The sequence below is a fragment of the Ambystoma mexicanum genome, chromosome 8, assembly GCF_040938575.1.
Source record: "Ambystoma mexicanum isolate Mex_15411 chromosome 8, UKY_AmexF1_1, whole genome shotgun sequence".
Classification (NCBI taxonomy): domain Eukaryota; kingdom Metazoa; phylum Chordata; class Amphibia; order Caudata; family Ambystomatidae; genus Ambystoma; species Ambystoma mexicanum.
In genome coordinates, this window is record NC_090929.1 from 398755812 (window position 1) to 398780844 (window position 25033).

Consider the following 25033-nt stretch of genomic DNA (forward strand, 5'->3'; position numbering starts at 1 on the left):
CGCCCAGAACAGGCGTGCAGTGCTCAAGAACGACTACTCGAATTTCAACAAGGATCCCAGGATATGGTTAGCTATGTGACCCGTTTTAAACAACTTATGAAGGAAGCAGATTGGTCTCAAGAAGCCAGCTTCACCCTCTTCCGAAGAGGTCTGAATGAAGAAATAAAGGACGAGTAGCTCGCCCAAGCTCCTTCCAGGCTCTCAGGGACCTTTCCTTGCAAATAGACTTCCGAATCAAAGAAAGAAGAGCGGAGAAAAAGAAGTCTAAATCGGCTTTCCAAAAGGCTGCCACAGAACACCCTTCTAGACCTGAACCCACAGTTTCTCCAACCTCGGACCCAGAACCCATGCAACTGGGGGGCTTCCGTGGACCCATTACCCCACAAGAAAGGATGCGACAGATTCACACTGGTCTGTGCATGTATTGCGCCTCCGATAAACACCTTGTGAGAGAATGCCCTATTGCTCCTCCATGACGTTCGGGAAACACCAGCTCCCGATCCTAGAAGGGGCACAGTTTCGGGAGAGAGATGTTTGCTCCACATCAATTCCATCCTTGAACTCTCCTGGACAAAATAATCTTGTGGTTCTACAGGCCTTTCTATCGCCTTCCAAGAAAGAATCTTACCCCATCCATGCATTAGTAGATTGTGGAGCCATGGGCATATTCATAGATCATGATTGGGTCACTGCTCACAACCTTCCACATGAAACTCGAGGAACTATGCAACCTGTAGAGGCTATTGATGGGAGACCTCTGTCTTCAGGACCCATGACCCTTCAGACTAAAGAGATCCTACTCTCTATGAACCGCCATCAAGAAAGGATCAAATTTGACATTATAAAATCAGCCCATTATCCAATGGTTCTAGGAATGCCTTGTTTACAAAAGCATAACCCCTACATCAATTGGGCAGCAGGCTCACTGCTAATCCCTAGATCCCTTACCAAAGTCTTCTGAAGACTCGCAAGTGAGTCAGCAAAATCCAGTCACCGTCTCTAACATCATCCGTATTCCCAGGGCCTACCAGGCCTTCACTGATGTATTTTTGACCGCTATAGTTCAAGCTCTCACAGACCAGAGGATTGCGCCATCGATACTGAACCTTCAGCAGTGATTCCTTTCGGGAGGATGTTTATTTTATCAGAACCTGAAAAAAGGGCCCCTGGGAATACCTGGATACTAACCTGGAAAATGGCACCATACGACCATCTAAATCCCCAGCGGGTGCTTCGTTATTTTTCATTCCCAAGAAAGACACCAAGGAGCTCAGACCATGTCTAGATTACCGTGGCCTTAACCAGTGCACTCTCAAGGCCCGCTAGACATTGCCTCTCATCTCGGATATCCTGGAAGCAGTCCGAGGTGCAGTAGTCTTCACAAAACTAGACCTAAGGGGTACCTACCATCTTATTCATATAAAGGAAGGTGACAAATGGAAAACAGCCTTTAGAACTCCCTTTGGCCATTTTGAATACCTGGTTATGCCCTTTGGACTTGCTAATGCCCCAGTGGTCTTCCAACATTTTATGGACGGAGTGTTCTCTGATATGCTGTTCATCTTCGTCATTGTATATCTGGACGACATACTGATATACTCCAAGGACCATCTAAAACATGAAGAGCATAAGCTCCTGGCCAAGACCGAGAAGTGAATTTTCCATGTATCAACTGTTCACTACCTCGGATTCGTTCTCAGCCCAAAGGGAATTGGAATGGACTCCTCGAAGGTAGACTCCATTTTATCCTGGGCCGTACCAACTACTGTAAAACAAATTCAATCCTTCCTGGGGCTTGCTAATTTCTGTCGGAAATGTATACCAACTTTTTCGGAGATTGTGAATCCTATCGTTACATTGTTATAGAAGGACACCCCCTTCCTGTGGACCTCAGCCCAAGATACGGCGTTCAAACGGTTGAAGTCGGAGCTCACACAAGCCTTCATCCTAGCTCAACCCAACATTGATCGACCCTTTCTTGTTGAAACGGATGCTTCCAACTTCCAACTACGCCATTGGGGCAGTCCTAAAACAAGAATTGGGTGACAAGTTAGAACACCCCATCGCCTATCTTTCTCGCACCTTGACTCCCAGTGAAACTCATTACTCCGTTCTGGAAAAGGAATTACTAGCCATCCGTCAAGCCTTCACTGACTGGCGTCATCTCCTCCTGGGAGCCAAACACCCAGTGCAAGTTCGCACAGACCATCGGAATCTTCAAGTCCTACAATCTCTAGAATGTAGAAACAGTCGCCAAGCCCGTTGGGTCTTCTTTTTTGCTCAATACCAGTTTCAAATCCATCATGTCCCTGGAACACACAACATAATAGCCGATGCCTTATCCAGACATCCTGATTATGAACCCCTTGAAGATCGGACCTTCCCTAAGATGTTTCCCCACACAATATTTATTGCCCAAGCACTTAATCTCCTGGAGAATATTCGAATTCAAACTCAATCCTCTGAAACCTGGAAGGAGTTTAAGAGAAACAATCGATGGAATCTCAAAACACAGGACGGATATCTATTCAAGGATAATCGCTTGGTCATTTCCACTCCTGGCCTGAGACAACAGATCACAAGCCTATGTCATGATACTTTTTATTCAGGACACCGTGGCATCTCCAACACCCTCCATCTAATACAAAGACAGTTTTGGTGGCCGAAGATGAAGGATGATATCAGGATCCATATCCATACATGTGCAGTCTGCAATCAGAACAAACATGATAATAAGAAACCGGCAGGTCTCCTGCTCCAACCTGCAATACCAACAGGACCCTGGGAAATCATTGCCACGGATTTTATTGTGGAACTACCATCTTGCAGGGTCTACACAACTATCATGGTTACTATTGATTCGTTTACTCATATGGCTCATTTTACACCTTTATACAAACTGCCATCCCCATCTGAACCTGCCGGAATCTTCCTGGAACACATATTCCGTCTTCATGGGCTACCTTCCAAGATCATTTCAGACCGAGGACCCTAGTACATATCTCAGTTCTGGAAGCAATTATGCCATATACTGGGAATGCAACGTGCCTTGTCTTCAGGTTATCACCCACAGACCAATGGAGCCACTGAACGTGTAAACCAAACCCTGGAACAATACCTTTGTTGCTTCACTACCAAGGTCCAAGATGATTGGTCACTCTTAAAACCTGTGGCCGAATTCGCTTATAACAATTCGGATCATTCAGCTATTAAAACCAGTCCCTTCTTCTGGAGTCAAGGATTTCATCCTTCAGTTCTACCATCCGTTCTCCCACACCCTACCCCAGTTCCTGCGGTAGATTCCTCGATTGAAACCCTTATTACCGTACACAAAGAAGCAAAGGAAAACTTAGAAAAGGCCCGAAGAGACGTTAAACATTATGCTGACTCCAAAAGAAGACCTGGACCTTCCTCGTCAGTAGGCGATAAAGTCTGGTTATCCTCGAAGCTCCTTCCTCGACATCTGCGCCCAAATAAATTGGCTCCCAGGTATTACCGGCCCTTTTCTATACAAGAAATTGTCAATCCAGTGGCCTTTCGACTCCGACTACCTGAATCATGGAAAAGGATCCATCCAGTCTTCCACACCTCACTGTTAAAACCATATCTTCAGTCATCTCGAACAGCTCCGAAATCTACCCCATTGATTGTCAATGACCAACTCGAATACGAGGTTTCCAAAATCTGTGACGCTAGGTACCGGCGTGGTCAACTACAGTATTTGGTCGAATGGAAAGGAGACCCTCCCAGTGAGCGCACCTGGGAACCCATGTCAAACATGAATGCCCCCAGGCTGGTTCGAAGATACCATCTTATCCATCCGGGCAAGCCCAGAGGAGCTGGGCTTCAGAGGAGGCATGCTGTCATGAACCGTCGTCTGTGTCCCTTCTGGACTTCCTGGTCCCTGACCCATAGGGGATTGAATACAGTGATCCTTCCAACATGGCCGCTTGAAACGGAATGCTGCTGGCCAGTCTCTACGCTTCACGCTGTACGCTCTACAAAACAGACACGCCCCCACGGCTTTGCGCGTCTCAACACTACCGCTTGCTGTAGTCGGACGTGTGTTGCCGGAGTTCACTCAGGGCTTTCTTCTGATTCCTGGTTCCCGGTTCCTTGAATCCCCCTTCCTTCCTCCCATTCCTCTACCTTAATTCCGAACTTCCTGGATTTTCTTCCGCGTTCGGGTCACGGCGTTCCGTGCCTCCGAGTGCGAAAATCATTCCTTCCTGGTATCCACCCTGGACTTCTGAACGTTCCCAGAAGTTGGATAGCGAACCTCACGCTGGAATCCGAGGACCAGCGCTCGGGTTTGTACAAATCCCGGACTGTGAGAAAGAAGACATCACAGAAGATCGCAAGCAAACAACAAAAGCAGGTGAGAAGGGGAGAGACTTGTGACACTTGCTAAAATCCAAACTAGACCAACATGGGGCTAGAATAACTGGAGCAGAAAACAGAATCGGAGCAAATGAGGATGGAGTCCACACCCTACAAAATACGGTCACGGAGCTCGTGCACAACATGAATCAGGTTAAAGCTAAGTGCGATGACCTAGAATCTAGGTCGCGAAGAAACAACATCCGTATAGTCGTTTTTCTAAGAAACGAGCTGGGGGTAGATCTCTGTCCTCGGCTGGGGCCTGCCTCTGGAACAGCCTCCCTGCCACTCTAAAACTTGAGGAGAACCATCTGCGGTTCTGGAAGCACCTCAAGACCTTCCTCTTTTCTTCTGCCTTCGCTCCCCCTCTCCCCTGCTGATCTGTTCTCTCTTGGTCCCGTGCACCTGGCCACCCTCTGTCTTTTGGGCCCAGGTACCTGCTCATCCTGTCACCCTCCCGCACTGCCTCCGGGCCACCCCTTGCACGGGGGTCTGTATCTGTACCCATACAGCCCCGCCCTTTTTCTTCCTGCACTTATCGGACCTACCCTGTCTGCTGCCTTAAACCTAGCACTTGCAAATTGCTGGCTGCATTACCACTGTTTGTTGCCTCTATTATTTATTTATTGTTATTTATCTGTTTCTCCTCTGCTTCGCACTTTCCACCTCTCCCCCCTTCCATGCACTTTTCCCCTCCCCCCTCTCCCATGCACTTGCGCATTCTCAATGTCACTGGGCCTAGTAAGATCGCTGTTTTGTTCTCCCCTGTTCCCCTCCCTTGCCTTGCTGCGCTCTGAAACACTTGTGTATGAGCGCGATAGAAATAAAATATCAATCAATCAATCAATCAATAGTGGGTGTTCCCGAATCAGCGCTTAAGGGACGAATGGAACTGGCGGTTGAAAAACTACTCAAAGATCTCCTGGACAACCCTGTGCTGTCACCGTTCTTCACTATTGAGCGAGCACACCACGCACTGGCACCCCACCCCAATACGGGCGACTTTCCCAGACCGATAATAGCAAAGCTCTTAAGCTACAAAGACAGAGACCATATACTTCGCTTGGCCAGAGAAAAAGGAGAACTAAGGCTGGACTCACAAATCATTAGGATCTTCCCTGACTTCGCCGTAGGAGTACAGATGGAGCGATGGCAATTTGGGGGTGTGAAAAAAATGATGATAGGAAAATGGAGTATGCAATGCTTTTCCCTGCTCGCTTGAAATTCACTCACCGCAACAAACTCTACTTCTTTACGGTCCCTGATGAGGCAGTCAAGTTCATTAAGGCGCAAATCCCACTAACGGAACTGGCGGAGGACCTAATGGACAACAACTAAGGCGAACGCTCCCTCAACTCCCATGATGGTCTGCCTTCTGGGTGCAACCCGCTATCCTTCCCCCCAGTTGATCACCGCGTCCCCTCTGCTCCTTGACACCTGAAGCCGACGGTGCCCCTGCGCTACCACCTTCAGAGCACCATCAACGGAAGGGGAGAATATTCTAGATCTGCCTTAACGCAGCTTTACATGCTGGGATAGAACCCCGGCAGACCGGCCTCACCCATATGCACCATGCTTGGGCCTCACCTGGTCAGATCTCGAATTTCATTGATGAGTTTATTCTTGTAACCTAATGTGTCATCAGCCGTTCGTAGATAAATGTTTTATCATAATTGTGTGAACAAAAGTGGGTCACTCGGCAGCAGCGACCCCCTCTGTAGCTGCAATGCCTTCTAAGACCGAGCTTTTGAGTTTAAGCCCCTGTTGGGCTATTGGTCGAGCGCTGCCAAGTTGGGGATGGCATGCGATTGTTCGCTCCACGGGTGGGAATTATCACACCGCTAGTTGGAAGTGGGCGGTGAGGGAGGGGGGTGGCGAGGTTGGGGAATGTTACATAAAAACTGGCAGGAAAGAGACGACTAGTTTTAAAAAGCGGTGTGTTTACGCCACAGCAGCGCATGGTATGCAAGTCAGAGACAGATCCTTCAAATGGGATGTCCCATAGACTACTCTCATGTCTATTAAAATGATGTTGTGGAATGTTCAGGGGTTAACCAATTTCACAAAGGCCTGCAGGATCACTGCCTACGCGCAGAGACACGGAATCAAGATACTCCTGCTGCAGGAGACGCACGCCCTGAGGCACCTTGCATCAAACTTGGCACAGTCTTTGGGCCCTAATAGGTTCTACACACAATACTCCACTCAATCCACCAGAGTCTTGACCCTGTTCCGCAAATCAGTAAAATTTACACTCCATATGTCCCACATAGACACGGGGGCAGATACGTGATTCTTCACTGTTCACTGGCTTATGAGGAATGCTTGCTTGTAAACTCGTATGGTCCAAATACCGACTCTCCTCAATTTGTGGACGAGCTGGCCACTCTCCTCATGAGGTATGTGGAAGTCCCTATTATATGGGGGGGGGGGCATGAACCTTATACTAGACAATGTGCTAGATAGAACAGGCAATGCCCGTAGAGCCATGTCCCGTGCCGCCAAATGACTCATACACATATGATGTCCCTGAATCTACATGACACATGGAGAACACTCCATCCCGAAGTGAGAGACTATACTTTCTACTCAACGGTACACGACTGTTCTTCAAGAATAGACCTGTTCCTGGTGTCGGGTTGTCTGGTGGGTAGGATAGCAGACGTCAAGATACTACCACGCACACTTTCAGATCATTCCCCGGTGGTGATGCTGATCCAACTGAGACTTGGCCCTCCCACCTGCCTTGCCTGGCGTTTCAAATCCGAGGCCCTGCACGACAACGTTTTCAAAGCCGAGATCCTATCGGATATAAACACCTTTTTTGATAGCAACAAATGCCATGACACATCCGAAGGGACCCGCTGGGAGGCGTTTAAAGTATAAATTAGGGGGATGTGCATCTCTAGAGAGGCTGGGTTGCTAAAAGCCATTAGACAAGCCTTACACACTTCCGAAACTAAACTCAAAGCACTAGAACGAGAACATGCCTCTACACCCACCCCAGCAGCCTTGGCTAAGATCAGAGCTGAGCTTGAACTCTTTAAATCTCACGCCCTTAGTGAGGTGCAGTACTATGCTCGGCCCTTGGCGGCGCGGAATTATGGCGAGGGAGACAGACCAGGAAGAACCCTGGCCAGGTTAGTGCACGCGGAGGGAGGCAAGACCCGTATAGATAGCATCATGGACGCGCAAGGCATGTGACACTGGTCCGATCAGGGCATAATTGACACCTTCGCAGACTTTTACGCTAATCTATACGTCCCCCAGCAAGAGCACACAGCCAACGACATCGATGACCTGCTTGAGCGTATCCCAATTACCTTTATCTCCCCTAGCACCAAAGAACAACTTGATGCCCCATTCACCTTGGAATAGATAGTCCAGGTTATCTCAGACCTCCCAAAGGGCAAGGCCCCAGGCGCCGAACGGCTCACATCGGAGTTCTATCAAGAACATGTTGCCATCCTGGCACCCATACTTCACAAGCTCTGGGCCGAGTCACTCTGCCTAGCCGCCCTCCCTCGATCCTTAAGAGAAGCCCTGGTAACTGTCCTTCCTAAGCCGGGGAAACCCCTAGACGAATGCGGCTCCTATAGGTCCCTGTCGCTCATAAATACAGATAGGAAAGTCTTTGCTAAGGTAATGGCGAACAGATTCCTCCGAATCATGCCACATCTGGTCCACCCGGACCAAAGGGGTTTTGTCCCCAGGCCGCTCAACTTCCCTCAATATTCGCCGACTTTTCAATGTGATGTCCATAATTGACCAGATGGCTGACGCAGTAGCGGTCACATTGGACGCCCAGAAGGCATTTGACATGGTTTCTTGGCAATACATGTGGGCAGTGCTGGGTAAAATGGGGGTGGGACCACATATGATCGCCTACATAACACTGCTATACACGGAACCAATGGCCAAGGTCCTGGTAAATTCTCTGACCTCTTCCCCCTTTGCGTTATACAGGGGCACCCGTCAGGGCTGTCCGTTCTCCCCTATTCTATTCGTGCTCGCCATTGAGCCCATGGCAGACAACGTCAGGGATCGGCATACTCGCAAGGGTATACACCGGAAATCATCTCACTATACGCAGACGATGTACTCCTATACCTCAGAAACCAATCCATATATCTAGACCCGATCATCCGCGACATAACCAAAATAGGTACATACTCAGGCTTCACCATTAACTATTCCAAATCGGAAATATTTCCGCTTACGGCGGCAACCCAGCAGCCGTCATGTGAATTTCCCCTGCGCTGGTCCCCGGGTGGCATTAAGTCTCTGGGGGTTCAAGTATCACTATCCAAATCCTCCCTGCTGGCAGACAACTACGAAACTACGGCGCAACTCATAGAATCAAAAATGGCACGCTGGCGCAACCTCCCACTATTTCTCGCGGGCAAACTATTCCTAATAAAAATGATAGCGGTCCCGAAGCTTCTCTACGTCTTTGCCAATGTACCGGTATGGCCGGGGAAGTAATATTTCAAGAAATTCCACTCGGCGTGCGCCCAATTCCTCTGGCACTCCGGTGCGGTCCGCAAGAAGTGGCAACATACGACCCTTCCCTATGAAAAGGCGGGCTTCGCGGCCCCAGACCTAACACCGTACTGGATCGCGGCACAGGCCCAACACACCACACACTGGTACACACATACGAACCCGCCCCCACACGTGAAATTAGAGAAACTGGCGGGAGAAGGAATTAACGTTATGACCTGAATACTGCATTGCACGTTTCAAACGGATGCCCCAGCGGACCCTGTTGCTACCACGATCAGAGCAAGGAACACCCTATTGCACTCGTGACCAGAGCACCCCCATACTAGGTATCCAGTTATATTTTCGAATGTAATAATTTCGAAAGTCAAAATGTTGAAAATATTATTTTGAAAAATGTTTGTCGAATAAATAATAAATCTAAATTATTCAAAATAATTCGTAATACAAGGTAAATGGTATATTAAATATTTTATTAAATAGTAATAGTGATATATTAAATATTTTATTAAATGGTAAGTCGTAAATAGTAACAGTGGTATATAAAAAAATATATATATTATTAAATAGTAACAGTAGTATATACAAGGTAAGTGGTATATTAAATGGTAACAGTGCTAAAATAAATATTTTATTAAATAATAGTAGTATAGGTGAGTTGTAACTGAGTTTAACTGCTATTATCACCACTAGATGGTGCCATTGTATAACAAAACATATTTTAACATAATATTATGAGTTCTTAAGTTCTTTTCGTAACTGTACGTATGTGTTACGTCTACATAAGCGCCATTTTTTAAGTCCATTAGTTCCACTCTTTCGTTTCCGGTCGGGTGTACTCGTTGCTTTTTCCTGGATTTTTTATTTTTGGATCATTTTTGTATTTCTATCGTGGGATTCCTGGAACGGACGGATTGTTTTTTCCTATGGACTTTATTTTATCGTCGGATTCATGGAACGGACTATGGTTTTTTTTACTTGGATTTTTGGCTTTTCAACATCCGGATTTTACTTTTCGGCCATGGATTGGATTATGGATTTTGTTTTTCTTTGGCTGGATAGCACTATGGATTTTTAATAGGACGCTCAGTGGATTATGTTTACTTTTGTTTGGGACTAGTTGGCATCGTTGGGTACGTTCGATGGTTGTGTTCCCCCTTTATTTTTACCATTGTATTTTCCGTTATCGCTCTTCCTGTACACTTTGTTTTTGTATATTCTGTGCACTTCCAATATGTTCTTTAGTTTTTTTAAAATCTTTATTGTATACGTATCCCTCATGAATCAGCTGTTCTCCTTTCCGAGACTTTATTCCACTTTCTCGCTCATCTTATATCTGAAATAAGGAAAACAACGTTTCACTATTTTTGTTATACATTATGTATAGATTAATCTTCTTATAGCCTATATTAATTTCTATATTTTTATGTAATATCTGTATTTACGTCAAGTAGCTGCAGTGTACTTTTTTCCGTTTGCTCTGACCTCATGTTCTGTCAGGTAATGACAGTTTGTCACAACCGTCATTTGTTCGCCAGCGTTCATTTAAGGTTCTTTACTCTTGGCTTTCACTCATTCGTTTAACCCTTAGTAATCGTACTTTATGTTTTTCGTCATTCATAATGTGTAATATATGCCTAATTTTTGCAGAGGGTGCAAGGATTCCGTGGGGGGTTGGGGGACCCCCCCCCCCATAACAACGTAAACTTTTTTTGGACAACTACCATTGATATTTTGGCATTGCGTTCTTTTTTTTCGAACAAATGACCATGGCCATTGTAAGTATGTAATTTCGACATACTTACATTCAACATATTTTTTCGCCATTTTTGTTTTTCGGTAATATTTTTTCGATAATATCGCTAATCTCCCCATCTGGCAATTCCCAGGACTTTCCCCCACACATGATAGACACCTCCGACGACATTGGCCAGACCTAGGCTATCGAGCATTGACAGATTTTTACCCAGATGGTAAATTCATCACCCCTCCAGACATGGCGCCCCGAGCACTCTGGCTCAGCACTAGAGCTGCTACAATACTTCAGACTAAGAGCAGCAGTCCGAGAAATGAGGCCCACCTATCCAGGCGAGCCCCCGGAAACACCTGAGATCCAATACATAGCTAACTCGGCGGGCGGCAAGGGCATAACATCCTCTCTGTATAAAATGCTGCTGGGAAAATCAAGAGATACATCCCTCAAACCACGCGAGGAGTGGGCGGGGGAGATGGGAATGGAAATTACTGAAGGTATGTGGAACAAAATGTGTGCACACACGCGTAAAGTCTCCCTCAATGCTAGATTCAGGTGCATCAAACTCCTCAACAGATTATATTACACATCACATAAAGTAGCAAAATTTACACGCACCCCGACCCACACCTGCACGAAATGTAGAGCCGAAGAGGCAGACCATATCCACATGTTCTGTTCCTGCAATGCGCTTGGTGCATTCTGGACGTAAGTGACGAAAGCTCTCTCTGAGATAATTGGGACGCCAGAAGACCTCGACCCACTTGCCTTGCTGTTTGGAATATGGTCTGGGGATGATGCAAAGAAAATGTCAAACATTTTTAACATAAGCACCATAGTGGCCAAAAACTGTATATTGCAATGTTGGAAGTGCCGTGCCCCGCCCACATTCGAAATGTGGTTGAAGTCCCTCACCTGGACACAAATGTGCGAAGAGGAATACATTGGCTCCCTCCCCATGGTATCTCGCCCCAAAAATATGTGGACTGAGTTTTGCAGTTATCTAAATAACAGAGACAGTGTCGAGTGGAGATCCGCCCCCTCGCCAAGCCTACTTGGAGCCGTCTGAGTTCTGAACACTGCACGTCCTATCGTGCCGACAGCTTACCCCCCATAGTTTACCGCTCGTACAAATGTAAAGTTTATTGACTATGTGATATTGCAGTTCCTTTCTTTCTCTGGGAAATGTGTGTTGTACCTGTCACAACTTCCTGCCAATAAATAAAAGGTTAAATAAAAAGAATGTCAGATCTCCTACAAATCCCGAACAGAGTAGCACGAGACCTTCAGTGGTGGGCCTGTCGGGAGAACATCTTGAAAGGAGAACCGTTTTGGCAACCATGGCCAGAGAGATCAGTAGTCACAGACGCCTAACTCACGGGGTGGGGAGCCCATGCCCATGACTTAACCATCAGCGGTTGATGGTCTCCATCGGTGTCCAGACTACACATCAACCTATTAGAGCTGAGAGCGATCAGGCTAGCACTGAAAGCTTTCCTGCCATCAGTACAGGGGGAAAATTTTCTGATAATGACGGACAACACAGTGGCCATGCACTACCTCAACAAAAGAGGAGGCGTAGGGTCACTGCCACTGTGCAGAGAGGCAATGCAGCTCTGGTTCTGGGCAATATAAGAAGGAATCTCTCTGTCGGCAGTTCACCTAGCCGGAGAAAAGAACACAGCGGTGGACGCTCTGAGCAGGCAGACCACAGTCTCCCACGAATGGGAACTAGCTCAGGAAGTTCTTCAAGAGATCTTCGCCCTTTGGGGAACCCCTCAGGTGGATCTGTTCGTCACCAGTGTCAACTGGAAGTGCGATCAGTATTGCTCAAGGGAATTTCCCCCGAGAGGAGCTCTAGGGGACACGTTCGTGGTGGACTGGGAGTTTCCACTTCTGTACGCATTTCCTCCAGTCCCCGTCATTCCTCAAGTGATCAGGAGGTTGAGGAGATTCCGGAAACCCATGATTCTAATTGCCACGGATTGGGCCATCTTGTTTAGCAAGAGGAAAGTCAGGTTCTCCATCTGGATATCAGGACTCTCAACCTTCACGCTTGGTTTCTGAAAGGTAGAGATACAAAGATTGGGACATTCCGGATGACGTAATGGAGGTGTTGCTTTCAGCCAGAAGGCCAGCAACTAAATCTGTATATCGCTGCCATTGAAATAAATTCTGCAGCTGGTGCAGAGATAAGGATATTGACCCTTTTTCATGTAGTACACCAATGGTGTTATCTTTCCTGCTATATTTGGCAAATTCAGGCCTTCAAGTTGGCACAATCAACAGTTTCCTCGCCGAGTTATCAATCTTTAAACGCACGGCTGAGGAACCTTCATGTTTCAAGTTGCCCCGAGTCATTCAGTTTCTGAAAGGGTTGACTGATGTTTTTCCCCCAACTCCTTTTCAAGTTCCCCTGTCGGATTTAAATCTAGTCTTAAGATTTTTAATGGGTACTCCATTTGAACCTCTTCATTCCTGTCCATTAAGGTTTCTCACTCTGAAAACAGTCTTCTTAGTGACTTTAACTTCTGCCAGAAGAGCAAACCTCCACATACATTCTTTCACAAAGATAAATTAGTTCAAGTGAAGCCACGTTTCCTCCCAAGGGTTGTCTCAGAATTCCATATCACACAAAAAATAACCTTGCCTTCATTTTACCCTCCTCCTCGCCCAGGGAAAGAGGAAGAGAGATTGCACAGGCTGGATCCAAGGCGTGCCTTGAGTTTTTACATTAACGGACTTTCTAGGATTAGACAAGCAGATCAGTTGTTTGTGAGGTATGCAGGACATAAACTAGGTTTACCTATCACGAAACAGACCATCTCAAGATGGTTAATACTGACCATCATAGAGTGCTATACATTGGCAGGAAAAGATCCTCCTCAACACCTCAGGGCTCATTCAATCAGGGGTATCGCAGCCTTGTCAGCTCTCCGAAGAAGAGTTCCAATTAAAGACATATATGCGGCTGCCACATGGGCATCCGCGCATACTTTCACCAAATTCTACAGTGTAGATTCCTCCACTAGCCCGGAAACTAAATTTGGGAAAGCTGTGTTGCACTCTGTGAATCTTTACGAAATCATTATGGTTTACTCCTGCCTCCTATTACACATTACTGCTTTGGGAGTCTATCAAAGATAAGGAGTAAGTGGGAGGACACAATCCATTCGAGGAACAAGTTACTCACCAACTGTAACGTTCTTTCGACTGGATGTTCCTCCCACGTATTCCTTATCGCCCTCCCATCCTTCCCCGCAGTAAAACTTCCCTTGTAGTTGCAGCCTACGCTCCTTCAAGGGTACTAACCATCTCATACTGGGCAAACACAGCACCTCAAAACGGAACTGAGCAACAGATGGTGACGTCGGCGTCGATACAGAGAACTTCGAGGGACACCGACTCGAGGGATGTCGACGCGCAGCTTCCTCTACTGTGGAAAAATATTTCTGAGGCCAGCAAGCTGGAAGTGGATTTATCAAATATAAGGAATACATGAGAGGAACATCCAGTCGAAAGAACATTACAGTAGGTAAGTAACTTGTTCTTCTCCTCTAAACCAATCACAGTCCACCCCTTGTGGCCATCTTCAGATTTTTACTGCACGCTTCAGTGTTGGGAGTCTTCAAGTTGCTCTCCGAGCTAATTTAGGTTTTTTCCCCATCATTTTTTGACAAAATAGTTCGAATTTTGACTGATTTTGATAGATCATCGACGAAGGACAGTGATCCGCACTGGGGATCCGCTACCGGCAAAGATCTTCATCCACCGTCGGCTCATCATCAAATTTTCTAGAAGACCAAGCCTTGGGCCTACCTCGCACCTTTCAGCCAGGACTGAAGAGAAGGAAACTCAAAGCCTCTTTAAACTCTGCGTGAAGTGTGGATTAAGAAACGTCTTTGTGGCATCACAAATGCTTATATTGCCTGCATCCAGACCATGATGAAGAGGGATGCGAGGTGTGCCGTGGTTTCTCGAAGAAAACCAAAAAAGACTACTACAGCAGACTGTCAGCATGGTTCAAGTCAAGCAAGGCCACTATCAGCCGCTGTGCAGAGTCAAGCCTCATCTAGGACCGGCCGGTCCAATAAGCGAACTTCCTCCGGGAGGAGGTCGAGCTCCTTTGAGGACGCCCCGCTTGCGAGAAAGCCAAGCTCTGCGATGCTAGCACCGCTGGTTTCGCCGCTGATGTGGGTCTCGAGTTGGGCAGAAGGCGATCGCCATCACTGTCGGCCTCCACAGTAAGCCTACCAACGGCTGGTGCCTCTTCAGGTAGAAAGTCCCTAACCGCGTCCAAACTCTGTATGTCTGCGGATAAGACGACGAGGGAGTAGACTGGAGAGGACTCGCCGAGGCTGGCTAAGATCTTGCAGCATGGCAGTTCAACAGATTCATCAACGGCACCGTTGACGAATGCAGTGACGAGCACATCGTCGACCACGTCAATGACGTCCAAGGTGAGTGTTGAAGAAGAATGGGTCCACGAAGGATGTATCGACCGCTCCATGGGTGTCCTTACCCCTAAGGCGAGATATGGCTGCGGAGGCAGCGACTATGACAGCAGCCACCCCGGGGGTCAGGGAAAGACCCGGCGGCCCCACTGACCCACCAACCGAATGAGTAAAGGAGAGAGAGAGAGAGAGAGAGAGAGACGGTCACCCCAGTGGACCTTCCCCGGTACATGGACCAGTAGGCTGCTTCAGACAGGCCAGAGCAGATCTGCTCAAGTACCAACAAGGACAATGATGTACAGGGCGATGGCCATACGGATCACAAAGTGTCCCCTGCTCGCACAAGGAGGCGCATCAAACCGGATCCTACACCGACTGGGACAACGACTTAATTGCGGCCGATCGGAAACGCTGCACGGGGATGAGCCCTAAAGGGCCTCCCCACCAGACGAAGTAGGATCCTTTCATTCTGTCAATGTCAAGGGCATCGGAACTGTTTTGGTTAATCCCTGAGGAGACCAAGAAAGACGGCTTCCTGTACAAACGGTGCGAGTCGAGAAGAAAGACCATCATGTCTTTTCCCTTTGTGGACAACATCTAGGAAGGCCTGGCTCTAATGAGAAACACTAGTATGGCCCTGACCAAGCGAGACAGGTTGGAAAAGAAGTACATGGTTCCAGATTCAGCCCCCAGGTGCTTAAGGCCGAAGCCCTCGCCTGATTCAGTGGCCTCGGCGGCAGCAAGGAAGCGCTCAGTGAACCTCGGCAGCCATGGTACCTCCGCAGCAGGAGGGGAAGAAGCTGGATGCAATGGGCAAGAGGATAATTTACACAGTAGCCTCTACCATCAAGGCAGCTAATGCCCCAGCCATTTTGTCCCAATATGACTAGGAACTATGGTTCAGGTTGGGTCTTATTCTGGACTTCCTGCCCAGAGACAAGAAGGCTGAGGCACTAGAACTCTTTCAGGAATGGAAAGTGACCTCGGATCACGCCACCACGGTGGCAGTGGACATCGCCGACACGGGTTTCTGCCAGATGGGGAACGGGGTGTCCCTGCGTCATCAAGGTTAGCTGAAGGCAACAAATCTCTGACCAGACAATCAAACGAAGGTGCTGGATATGCCGTTCGACGGGGAGATTCTCTTCTGACTCAACGAGTCTTTGCAAGCGATAAAGACCGACACAAAGGCAGCACGCTTGATGGGAACTTTGCAGCAGCGACGGTAGTCTTCCTTTGACTGTTCGAGAGGAAAACTGGGAAGATACCCCAAGGGTTATAGTACACCATACTGACAACCTTTTCGCTCCTCCCCGCAAGAAGCATACAGAGGTCGCTTTCAAGGCAGCGGAGGCGCCGCCCGCAGGGCAGAGCTCCGACCCCTGAGCAGGCCTGAACCAGGTGTGCCCTCGGTCCCCCACTTATGCTCCCTGTTGGGAGGCCGGATGGCAAAGTTCGTCAGCACGTGGGAAAAGATCACCACAAATAGACGGGTGCGGGACACTCTTGGACAGGGGCACACCTTGGCATTCCAACGCAGGTGTCCGAGTATTCCGGCTGATTCAGCAGCAAGAACAACACAGACCACAGCTTCTGCAGGAGGTGCAGGCCATGTTCCAGAAAAGGGCAATAGAACCCGTCCCCCAGCGTCTCCGGGGCTCCGGAGTATACTCAAGATACTTTCTGCTTTACATGAGACCTCTGCAGGCGTTTCTTGATGTGAGGTGGATGCAGGTGTTGGGGAATTTTGCGGACAAGATCTTGTCAATGAGTAGGTCCATCGGTCGATTCTGTGGTGGGGCATACGTCCATAACTCGTCCAGGGAGCTCAGTTTCAGGTTCCTCCTTAGCAGGAGACGGTCACCACAGATGCCTCTCGAGAAAGATAGGAAGCCCACACCGGACAGTTGCGTCTGGCAATTTGAGGAGAAGGACCTCCACATCAATGTGCTGGAACTTGGGACCGTATTCAGGGCTCCCAAGTCTCCCTTTGTTGAAGGGCAAAGTGGTGAGGATCTTCACACACAACACTACCACCACCATGTTCTGCATCAGAAAACAGGGGGGGGGGCACACTCACTGGTGCTTTCCAAGGAGGCCCAAGACCTGTGGCAATGGGCCGTTCATCAAGGCATGTTCCTTGTCCCGTTTCACCTAGCGGGAGTCAAGAACACCATTGCGGACTCGCTCAGCAGGGAACTGCTTTATTGTCATGAGTGGGAACTTCGCCAGGACCTGGTGGATTTTCTATTCCACAAATGGGGCCAGCCTCAGATCGATCTCTTCTCTACGGCGGCGAACACCAAGTGCCAGAGGTTCTCCAGCAGATTCCCTCTACCCAGGAGCATGGGAGCTGCGTTCTCGTTCCCGTGGGAGGGGTGGTTTCTGTACGCCTTTGCTCTGTTTCCACTCCTCTTACGTCTGATCAACACACTCAGACAGTGCCTCTGCAGTATAATACTTGTCGCCTTGGCATGGCTGAGACAAATCTGGTATCCGGACTTCCTACGACTGTCAGTGGCCCTGTCCATCCGGTTGCCGCTGTCCCCGGACCTTCTCGCCAGAGAACGGGGGGCTATTCTGCATCACGGTCCGGAGTCCCTGAACCTGAGGGCGTGGCTCCTGCAGCCCTAGAGTGTGAAGGTTATGCTTTACCCACAGAATGTAAGGACATCCTGGCCACAGAGCCTTGTCAACGTTGAAGTGCTACGGACATAAATGGAAACGCTTCTCCGTGTGGTGCCGGACTCAGAAGATTACCGCTCTGCGTGGCACAGCACCTCAACTTCTACCATACTTGCTTTCCTTGGCCAGAGCGGGACTGGCTCATGCCTCGATCAAGGTGCATCTCGCCGCCATATTCAGGAACACCAGGTCCCCAGGCAGACCTTCTCTGTGGTCTCATGCTCTTCAAGGAGTTCCTCAAGGGACTCCTCCGGACTTTACCCCCGCTTGGTAGCTTAATGTTGTGCTGACTAAACTCATGGGAGCGCCCTTCGAACCTATGCATCAGGCCCTGCTAGAGTCTCTCTTGTGGAAAGCGGCTTTCCTCGTGGCTATCACCTCGGCCAGGCGGGTTGGGGAGATTCAGGCCCTGTCTTGCAAGCAGCCTTACTTGTCTTCCCACGCTTCAAAGGTGGTACTGCAAACACACCCAACCTTTATGCCAAAGGTACTGTCGGAATTCCACCTCAACAAGCCCTCTGTGTTACTGGTCTTCTTCCTGAATCCGTCGTCGCCAGCAGAAAGGGCCTTGTACTCGCTGGACGTTGCTCATGTGCTTTGAAGTTCTACGTGGCACATGCAAAGAATTTTCAGAATTCTTCTCAGTTGTCGGTCAACTTTGGACCTGTAAATCAAGGAAATGCCTTGTTGAAGGCTTCCATCTCCAGGTGGCTCTCCGGCTACATCATGCACTGTCATTGACTAGCTAGCACCAGAGCCATTGCATCAACAACAGCGTCTCTCTCTGGTGTGCCCATGTTCGATATCTGCAGGGCTGCTATGTGGAGGTCCACACACACCTTCACAAGGTTCTACTGCGTCAACAGGGATTCCAGGGTGGAATACCGATTCGGCGAAGCAGTGCTACGCAACCTGTTTTTTTGAGGTGAGTCTGTTCCAGAGGGGAGTTTTTATTGCTTCTGTTGAGCCTTGCCACCTCCCGCGGTTGTGTAAATGTACTGCTGTGTAATCGTTATTCATGAGCATGTGAATCCATGCCAGACCCAATGCTGGAGAGAATTTAAGTTACTTACCTGTAACTATTGTTCTCCTTCATGGGTCTGGCATGGATTCACATGAAAACCCTCCCGCCTTCCCCTCTGTGGCTCGTCTCTGTTCATATTGCCACTTTATGTGCTTGCCAAATCTGAAGATGGCCACGAGGGGTGAAGCTTAGTGAGTGGACTGTCATTGGATGTGGTCAGTAAGACAGTGGTGATTGGTTTAGAGGAGAAATACAGTTTTAAAGTGAAAGTGAAACTGTATTTACTTTTACCAGGATTCCTAGCCTGACAAGGTGGAATATTCATGAGCATGTGAATCCATGCCAGACGCATGCTTTGGAACGACCGAGGATTCTCACCCTGACGAGGGGAAATATTCATTAGCATGTGAATCCATGCCAGAGAACACTAGTTACAGGTAAGTAACTTAAACATTCTTTATTTATTTTATTTTTAGAAAAGCTGTTCCTAGATCCTTCTTAATAGTGGAACTATTCACAGTATTTTATTTTGTTCAGACATATTTGTTTTGTAGCACCCTGAAAAAGGCAAAATTACAGCCTGGAGAATTGTTATTTTGAAAACATAGGACATTTTTACAAATATGATTTTTATATTGGCAGACAAACAAATGGAAAATGAAAAGTTAAGGGAATCGCTATCAAAGAAGAATTTTATGATGGACCACCTCCAGAGTGAATATGAAAGTATAAGAAAAGAAAATGAGACATTGCAAAATAATCTAAAGGATAAGGACGAAGAGATACAATGCCTTACTCAAGAAATATGTGGTAGCCGGAATGAAATAAATAGGTAAGCGTGCAAGACAAGCTGAAATCTTTGTTTCCCCCGAGTTAAGTTTACAAGATAACTTTTCATTCTGATTTCCTGGCTGTTGGAAACTTGGGTTTCTTTTAACTTTAAGTGGAATTCAAAACAAGCAAGGTTGACCTTTTTAAAATAAATGCCAGAGAGAAATACAACAATCATATGTATTGGAAAATTATTTCTCATGTATACTGTCTGCCCTTTCCTAACTTTATAAAGTAAGCCTGGCCTTGGCAGAAAACCTATGGGACAGAGGCATTAATCTCGAGTTTCACTAGTGTCAACTGGATGATAGTTACACATATTACCATACAGCACCACAAAATGCATTAGCAAGCCCTATATAAATAACACATTATTATTACTGACCAAGTGTTTTCATTGTCACTAGACTGAGAATGGAATGGATGTAATGTGCACTGGTTGCAATTTCATGCTTCTCTTGTGATTTTTTTTAATTGGAGGGGCGATGAGTGCTTGCCACAAATCTGCAGAAGAAACCAAGCATAGCACAGTAGCTCCAACCCAGCAAGAGGGATAAGTGGCGGTTCACCACCCCAAGACATTTTTTAAAATAAGACCTAAAATAATAGGTTAAAATGCTGGGTTTCATAGCACAGTTTGTAGTTGATTTTGTATTTTAACATATGAAAAATCCAATAGATGCAAGTTACTAACAGTGCATGAAATCATTTTCCAATACACTTTCATGATCCCTTTCCACACCATATATGCTAGTATAAAATACATTTGCATGGATTGTGTCCTCCCACGTATTCCTCATTTTATGATAAACTCCTTCCACCATCAGCTGCTTTGGAATTTGTTTTGCGGTAGAGGGCGCTGTGCATCGATTCAATGTCCCTTGAAGGCCTTCGTCTCCCCTCGAGGCTGACGTCATCCACATTATATATAGCACGCACTGCGCCCCTTCTGTTCTGTTTTTCCGCAGCCTTCGCTTTGAATATAGTACAGTTATATCTGTCGATGATTAAAGATTTTGACCCCAAAGACAGGATTTAAGAAATGCGTCGAGTGTGGGTCGAAAATGTCAATTACCCACCATCACCACGTTTGTTTTGCCAACCACAAGATGACAGACTGCGGGTCCTGTCCGTCAATGATGGGGAAGGCAATCAAAGAACGAAAGGGGAAACTCGTGGCCGGTAGGCCCCTCAGAAATCCCCCCTTCACGACATCTGTGAAAAGATCATCGGGCAAATCGAGGGGCGAGTCGCCGCCGAGAATACATTCCAACAAACGTTCTCGATCTCGGAGCGGTTCCAATCACTCCTCCTCTAGGAAAAGATTGAAGAAAGGGTGCCACAGGTGACCCGGTCTTTCTCCTCCGTCTCCTCTCCTGACCGCAGGGTAGCTCACCCAGGTAAGTCAGCTACAAAAGCTGAATGGGATGCGTTCCGTCTGCAGGTAAGAATCTTCGAAAAGGCGCCCCAGGCCCTTTTGAGGGAACAGGTGAAGGGACACGACCCTGTTGCGCCTACCAAGACTGATATGGAGTCTAAGCAGGCTAAAGCTTGCGTGCCGTCGAGCCCAGACAAAAAGATGTCGTCCCTCAAGAGCCCTCAAAGCCTTGAGTCAAGGAGAAGCCTATTCCTCTATCCTCAAAGACACCTTTGAGTCGTGGGTCAAGCACGTTGAGGGCATCACCTTCGAAGGCGCTGAAACCATCAACGCCCTCGAAGGAAATTGTGAAAAGCTTCAAGCCTTTGCCCAAAAAGGACTTTTTTAAGTCTCTTTTAAGTCTCTTTCCTCTATCTTTGAGGAGGCTGAACCCTCAGACCAATACTCCATCCTTTGGCCTGGAATCTGGAACACCTAATGCTCCAGAGGCATTAGTGTGTTAGAAGTTCAGGATGGAAAATGTATATGAAAACCTTAAAAAATGCAAGTAGTCTGGACACTTCACCCGAAATTGATTTTGCCACATCTGACCCATTTGAGCATGCTGAGGCGTCATGCAGACAACTTATGAACAGGCTGACTGAATCCCTGGATTGGGGGGACCGGCTACTACCTATGAGCAAGGTGACCTAACGGACATACTTGATAAGGGCCCACAAAAAGACCCTATTTTACCGTTTCACTCTGCACTACAAAAAAAGAGTGATAATGAATTGGAAGTCCCTTGACACCAATTCTGCTGTCAATACATCTTTGAAACAAGTAAATATACTATCCAGCATTGATCCGGATTTCCTCCCAAGGCACCCTACCGCAGAGAGCATTGTTGTGCAGACTGCTACATCTACAGCTAGGCAGGCAACTTACCTACCATCCCTCCGGATAGGGACGACAGGCAAGTTGACACACTGGCGAAAAGGGTTTTTTTCAGCCAGTAATATGGCCCTAAAATCTATCAATACCACTTGCACTATAGCCAAATTCACCTATACTTTGTGGGACTGTTTGTCAATGGCAGCTGAACATATCGCTGAGTGAGAAGAAAGGGAGTGTTTTCTTAAAATCATGATGGAAAGGACGCAACATGCAAATCCCTCCACTCAGGTCTGGACTCTGCCGATAGTGTTGAGAGAGCCATAAATCTGGGTTTGCACCAGATGTGCATTCCAGACCTCTTAACATGCCCTTTGATGACACACACCTGTTTGGCAACAGGGCTGATGAAACCCTTGAAAAATGACAGACCTCAAAGGCAGCGGCCAAATCTCTGTGCTGCAATAAGGCAACCGCAGCATACTGCTCAGGCATGGAAGGGTAGGTCCTTTCGTTACTATTCCGCATTTGGAAGAGCGAGAAGTCAGGTCAGTCAGAGGCCAGAGAAAATTCCCTTCTGATGGACGGGGAGGAGGAACTAAGTCCCCCCCTAAGCAACGGATACTTTATACCCTCAGCTGCTGCTTCAGCTGCCTCAAAACCACTTTGAGGCCTTGGTCCACAGGACTGTGGTGGGGGGGGAGGGTAGACTCAGACAGCATTTGCAAGAATGGCAGGGCATTACTTCCGATGCTTGGGCCAGAATTCCAGATCCCTTTGTCTTGCAGGAGATCTCCAATCTGGTAGAAAAAGGTACTACAGACCCAGTACCTCTAACGGAAAGGAATAGGGGGTGGTACTCCCCTTACATTTCGATCACCAAAAAGGGCGGAGTATTGAGACAGGTTTTGGACTTGAGATACTTGAACAAGTTCCTCAGAAAGAACATGTTCAACGTGGTTATTCTTTCTCAGATCCTTCAGGCCCTCGATCTCCAGGATTGGATGGTGTCATTGGACCTTCAGGATGCTTACTTCCATGTGCCTTTTCATCACAAGCACAGGAATTACCTGAGGTTCGCCATTGGCGGTTCTCACTATCGGTTTTGAGTTCTGCCATTCGGGCTGACCTCCACTGCAAGGGTTTTCACCAAGTTGATAGCAGTGGTGGCAACGAGTCTCAGGATGGGAGGAATTCATGTCTACCCCTACCTGGACGATTGGCTGATCAGCGCCCATTCCCCAGAGAGGGTGCTGGAACATCTCAACACCACCTGCCACTCTCTCCATAGACTGGACTTCGCCCTCAACTTTAGGAAGTCCCACATGATTCCTACCCAAAAGCTTCATTTTATCGGAGCAGTTCTGGATGCCTTCTCGGGAAAAGCCATGCCACCCGAGGTGTGGGCTCAACACATTCTGCAGATGGTCACCAGATTTCAGAATGTCCAGCGTCTTCCGGCCTTCGATTTCCTAAGGTTGGTTAGCCTCATGGCATTCTACATTTTTCTGATGCCAGAGGCTCATCTTAGGATGAGATATCTCCAGTGGGCTCTCGGGTCCCAGTGGTCTGTTTTCAGGCAAGATGTAAGATCCACTTCAGGTTCCAAGCAGGGTCGCACAGGATCTCCTGTGGTGGACCTGTAAGGACAATATTCTGAAGGGGGAATCTTTTTGGCAGCCATGGCCCGAGATAACAGTAGTTACGGACACCTCGCTCACGGGGTGGAGAGCACGCGCCTTTGTTTTGACTCAGTTATCGTTGGTCTCCATCGGAGTCTGAACTATACATCAACCTTTTGGAACTGACTGCAATTGGACTAGCGCTGAAGGCCTTTCTGCCCTCTGTATGGGGAAAGAATGTCCTGATAATGACGAACAGCACAGTGGTCATGTACTACCTCAGCAAGAGAGGACGTGGTGTTGGGTCACTGCCACAGTGCAGAGAGGGAATGCAGCTCTGGTTCTGGGCACTTCAAGAAGGAATCTCCCTATCAGCAGTTCACCTAGCCGCAGAGGAGAAGTGTGCAGCGGATGCTCTGAGCAGGCAGAGCACAGTCTCCCACGAGTGGGAACTAGTTTAGGAAGTCCTTCAAGAGATCTTCACCCTTTGGGGAACCCCTCCAATAGATCTGTTTGCGTCCAGTGTAAACCGGAAGTGTGAGATGTTCTGCTCCAGGGAGTTTCCACTACTGTATGCTTTGCCTCTAGTCCCCGGCATCCCTCGTGATCAGGAGGTTGAGAAAGTTGGGAAAACTATGATCCTGGTTGCTCCAGATTGGGCCGGGAGGACGTGGTACCCGGACCTTCTGGACATGTCCATTTGCCCTCCAATTCGTCTTCCGCAAGGAGATGACCTTCTCTGGCAAAAGGGGAGTCGGGTTCTCCATCCAGAGGTCACTCTCAAACTTCACGCCTGGTTACTGAGAGGTTGAGGTATAAGGATTGGGACCTCTCAGAAGACATGATGGAGATTTCGCTTTCGGCCAGAAGGCCAGCAATCAAATCTTTTTATTGCTGCCATTCGAACAGGTTCTGCAGCTGGTGCAGAGATACGGATGTGGATCCTTTTCTGTGCGACACACCTATGGTACTATCATTCTTGATACATTTAGCCAATCTGGGACTCCAGATTTGCACCGTGAAGGGATACTTGGCGGTGCTTTCTATTTTTATGCACACGCCTGAACAGGCAGCTTTCTTTAAAATGCCAATTGTAATTCAATTCTTGAACGGGCTCACAAACGTGTTCCCTACAGTCCCTTTTGTAGTTCGCATCTGGGATTTAAATCTGGTGTTGAAATTCCTCAGGTGTGCTCCATTTGAGCCACTACGTTCTTGTCCATTAAGATTACTGACATTGAAGACCATCTTTTTAACGGCCGTAACATCTGCATGCAGGGTCAGTGAATTGCAGGCTTTGTCGCGCAAACCGCCGTAAACAACCTTTTATAGGGGAAAAAGTAGTGCCAAGGGTCCGACCCACTTTTCTGCTGAAGGTGGTTTCGAAATGTCATCTATCCCAGACAATTGTATGGCCAACTTTTTACCCTCTGCCTCATCTTGGTAAGGAGGACGAGAGGCTTAATAGACTTGACTCCCAAAAGGGCTTTAAGCTTTTATATTTCTCTTATGGCGAAGGTGAGACAAGAT

General features: G+C 47.7%; 1 protein-coding gene across 5 annotated transcripts in view; it reads left to right on the forward strand.

The window, feature by feature from the left end:
• The window catches only part of CDK5RAP2 (CDK5 regulatory subunit associated protein 2), a 2172192-nt gene that overhangs the window by 1599657 nt on the left and 547502 nt on the right, over positions 1-25033 (forward strand). For all 5 annotated transcript variants that reach the window (XM_069609888.1, XM_069609889.1, XM_069609892.1 and 2 more), the window contains one exon: positions 19442-19631. In XM_069609888.1, coding sequence (XP_069465989.1) covers positions 19442-19631 — 190 coding nt within the window. The remainder of the gene's footprint in view (positions 1-19441; positions 19632-25033) is intronic.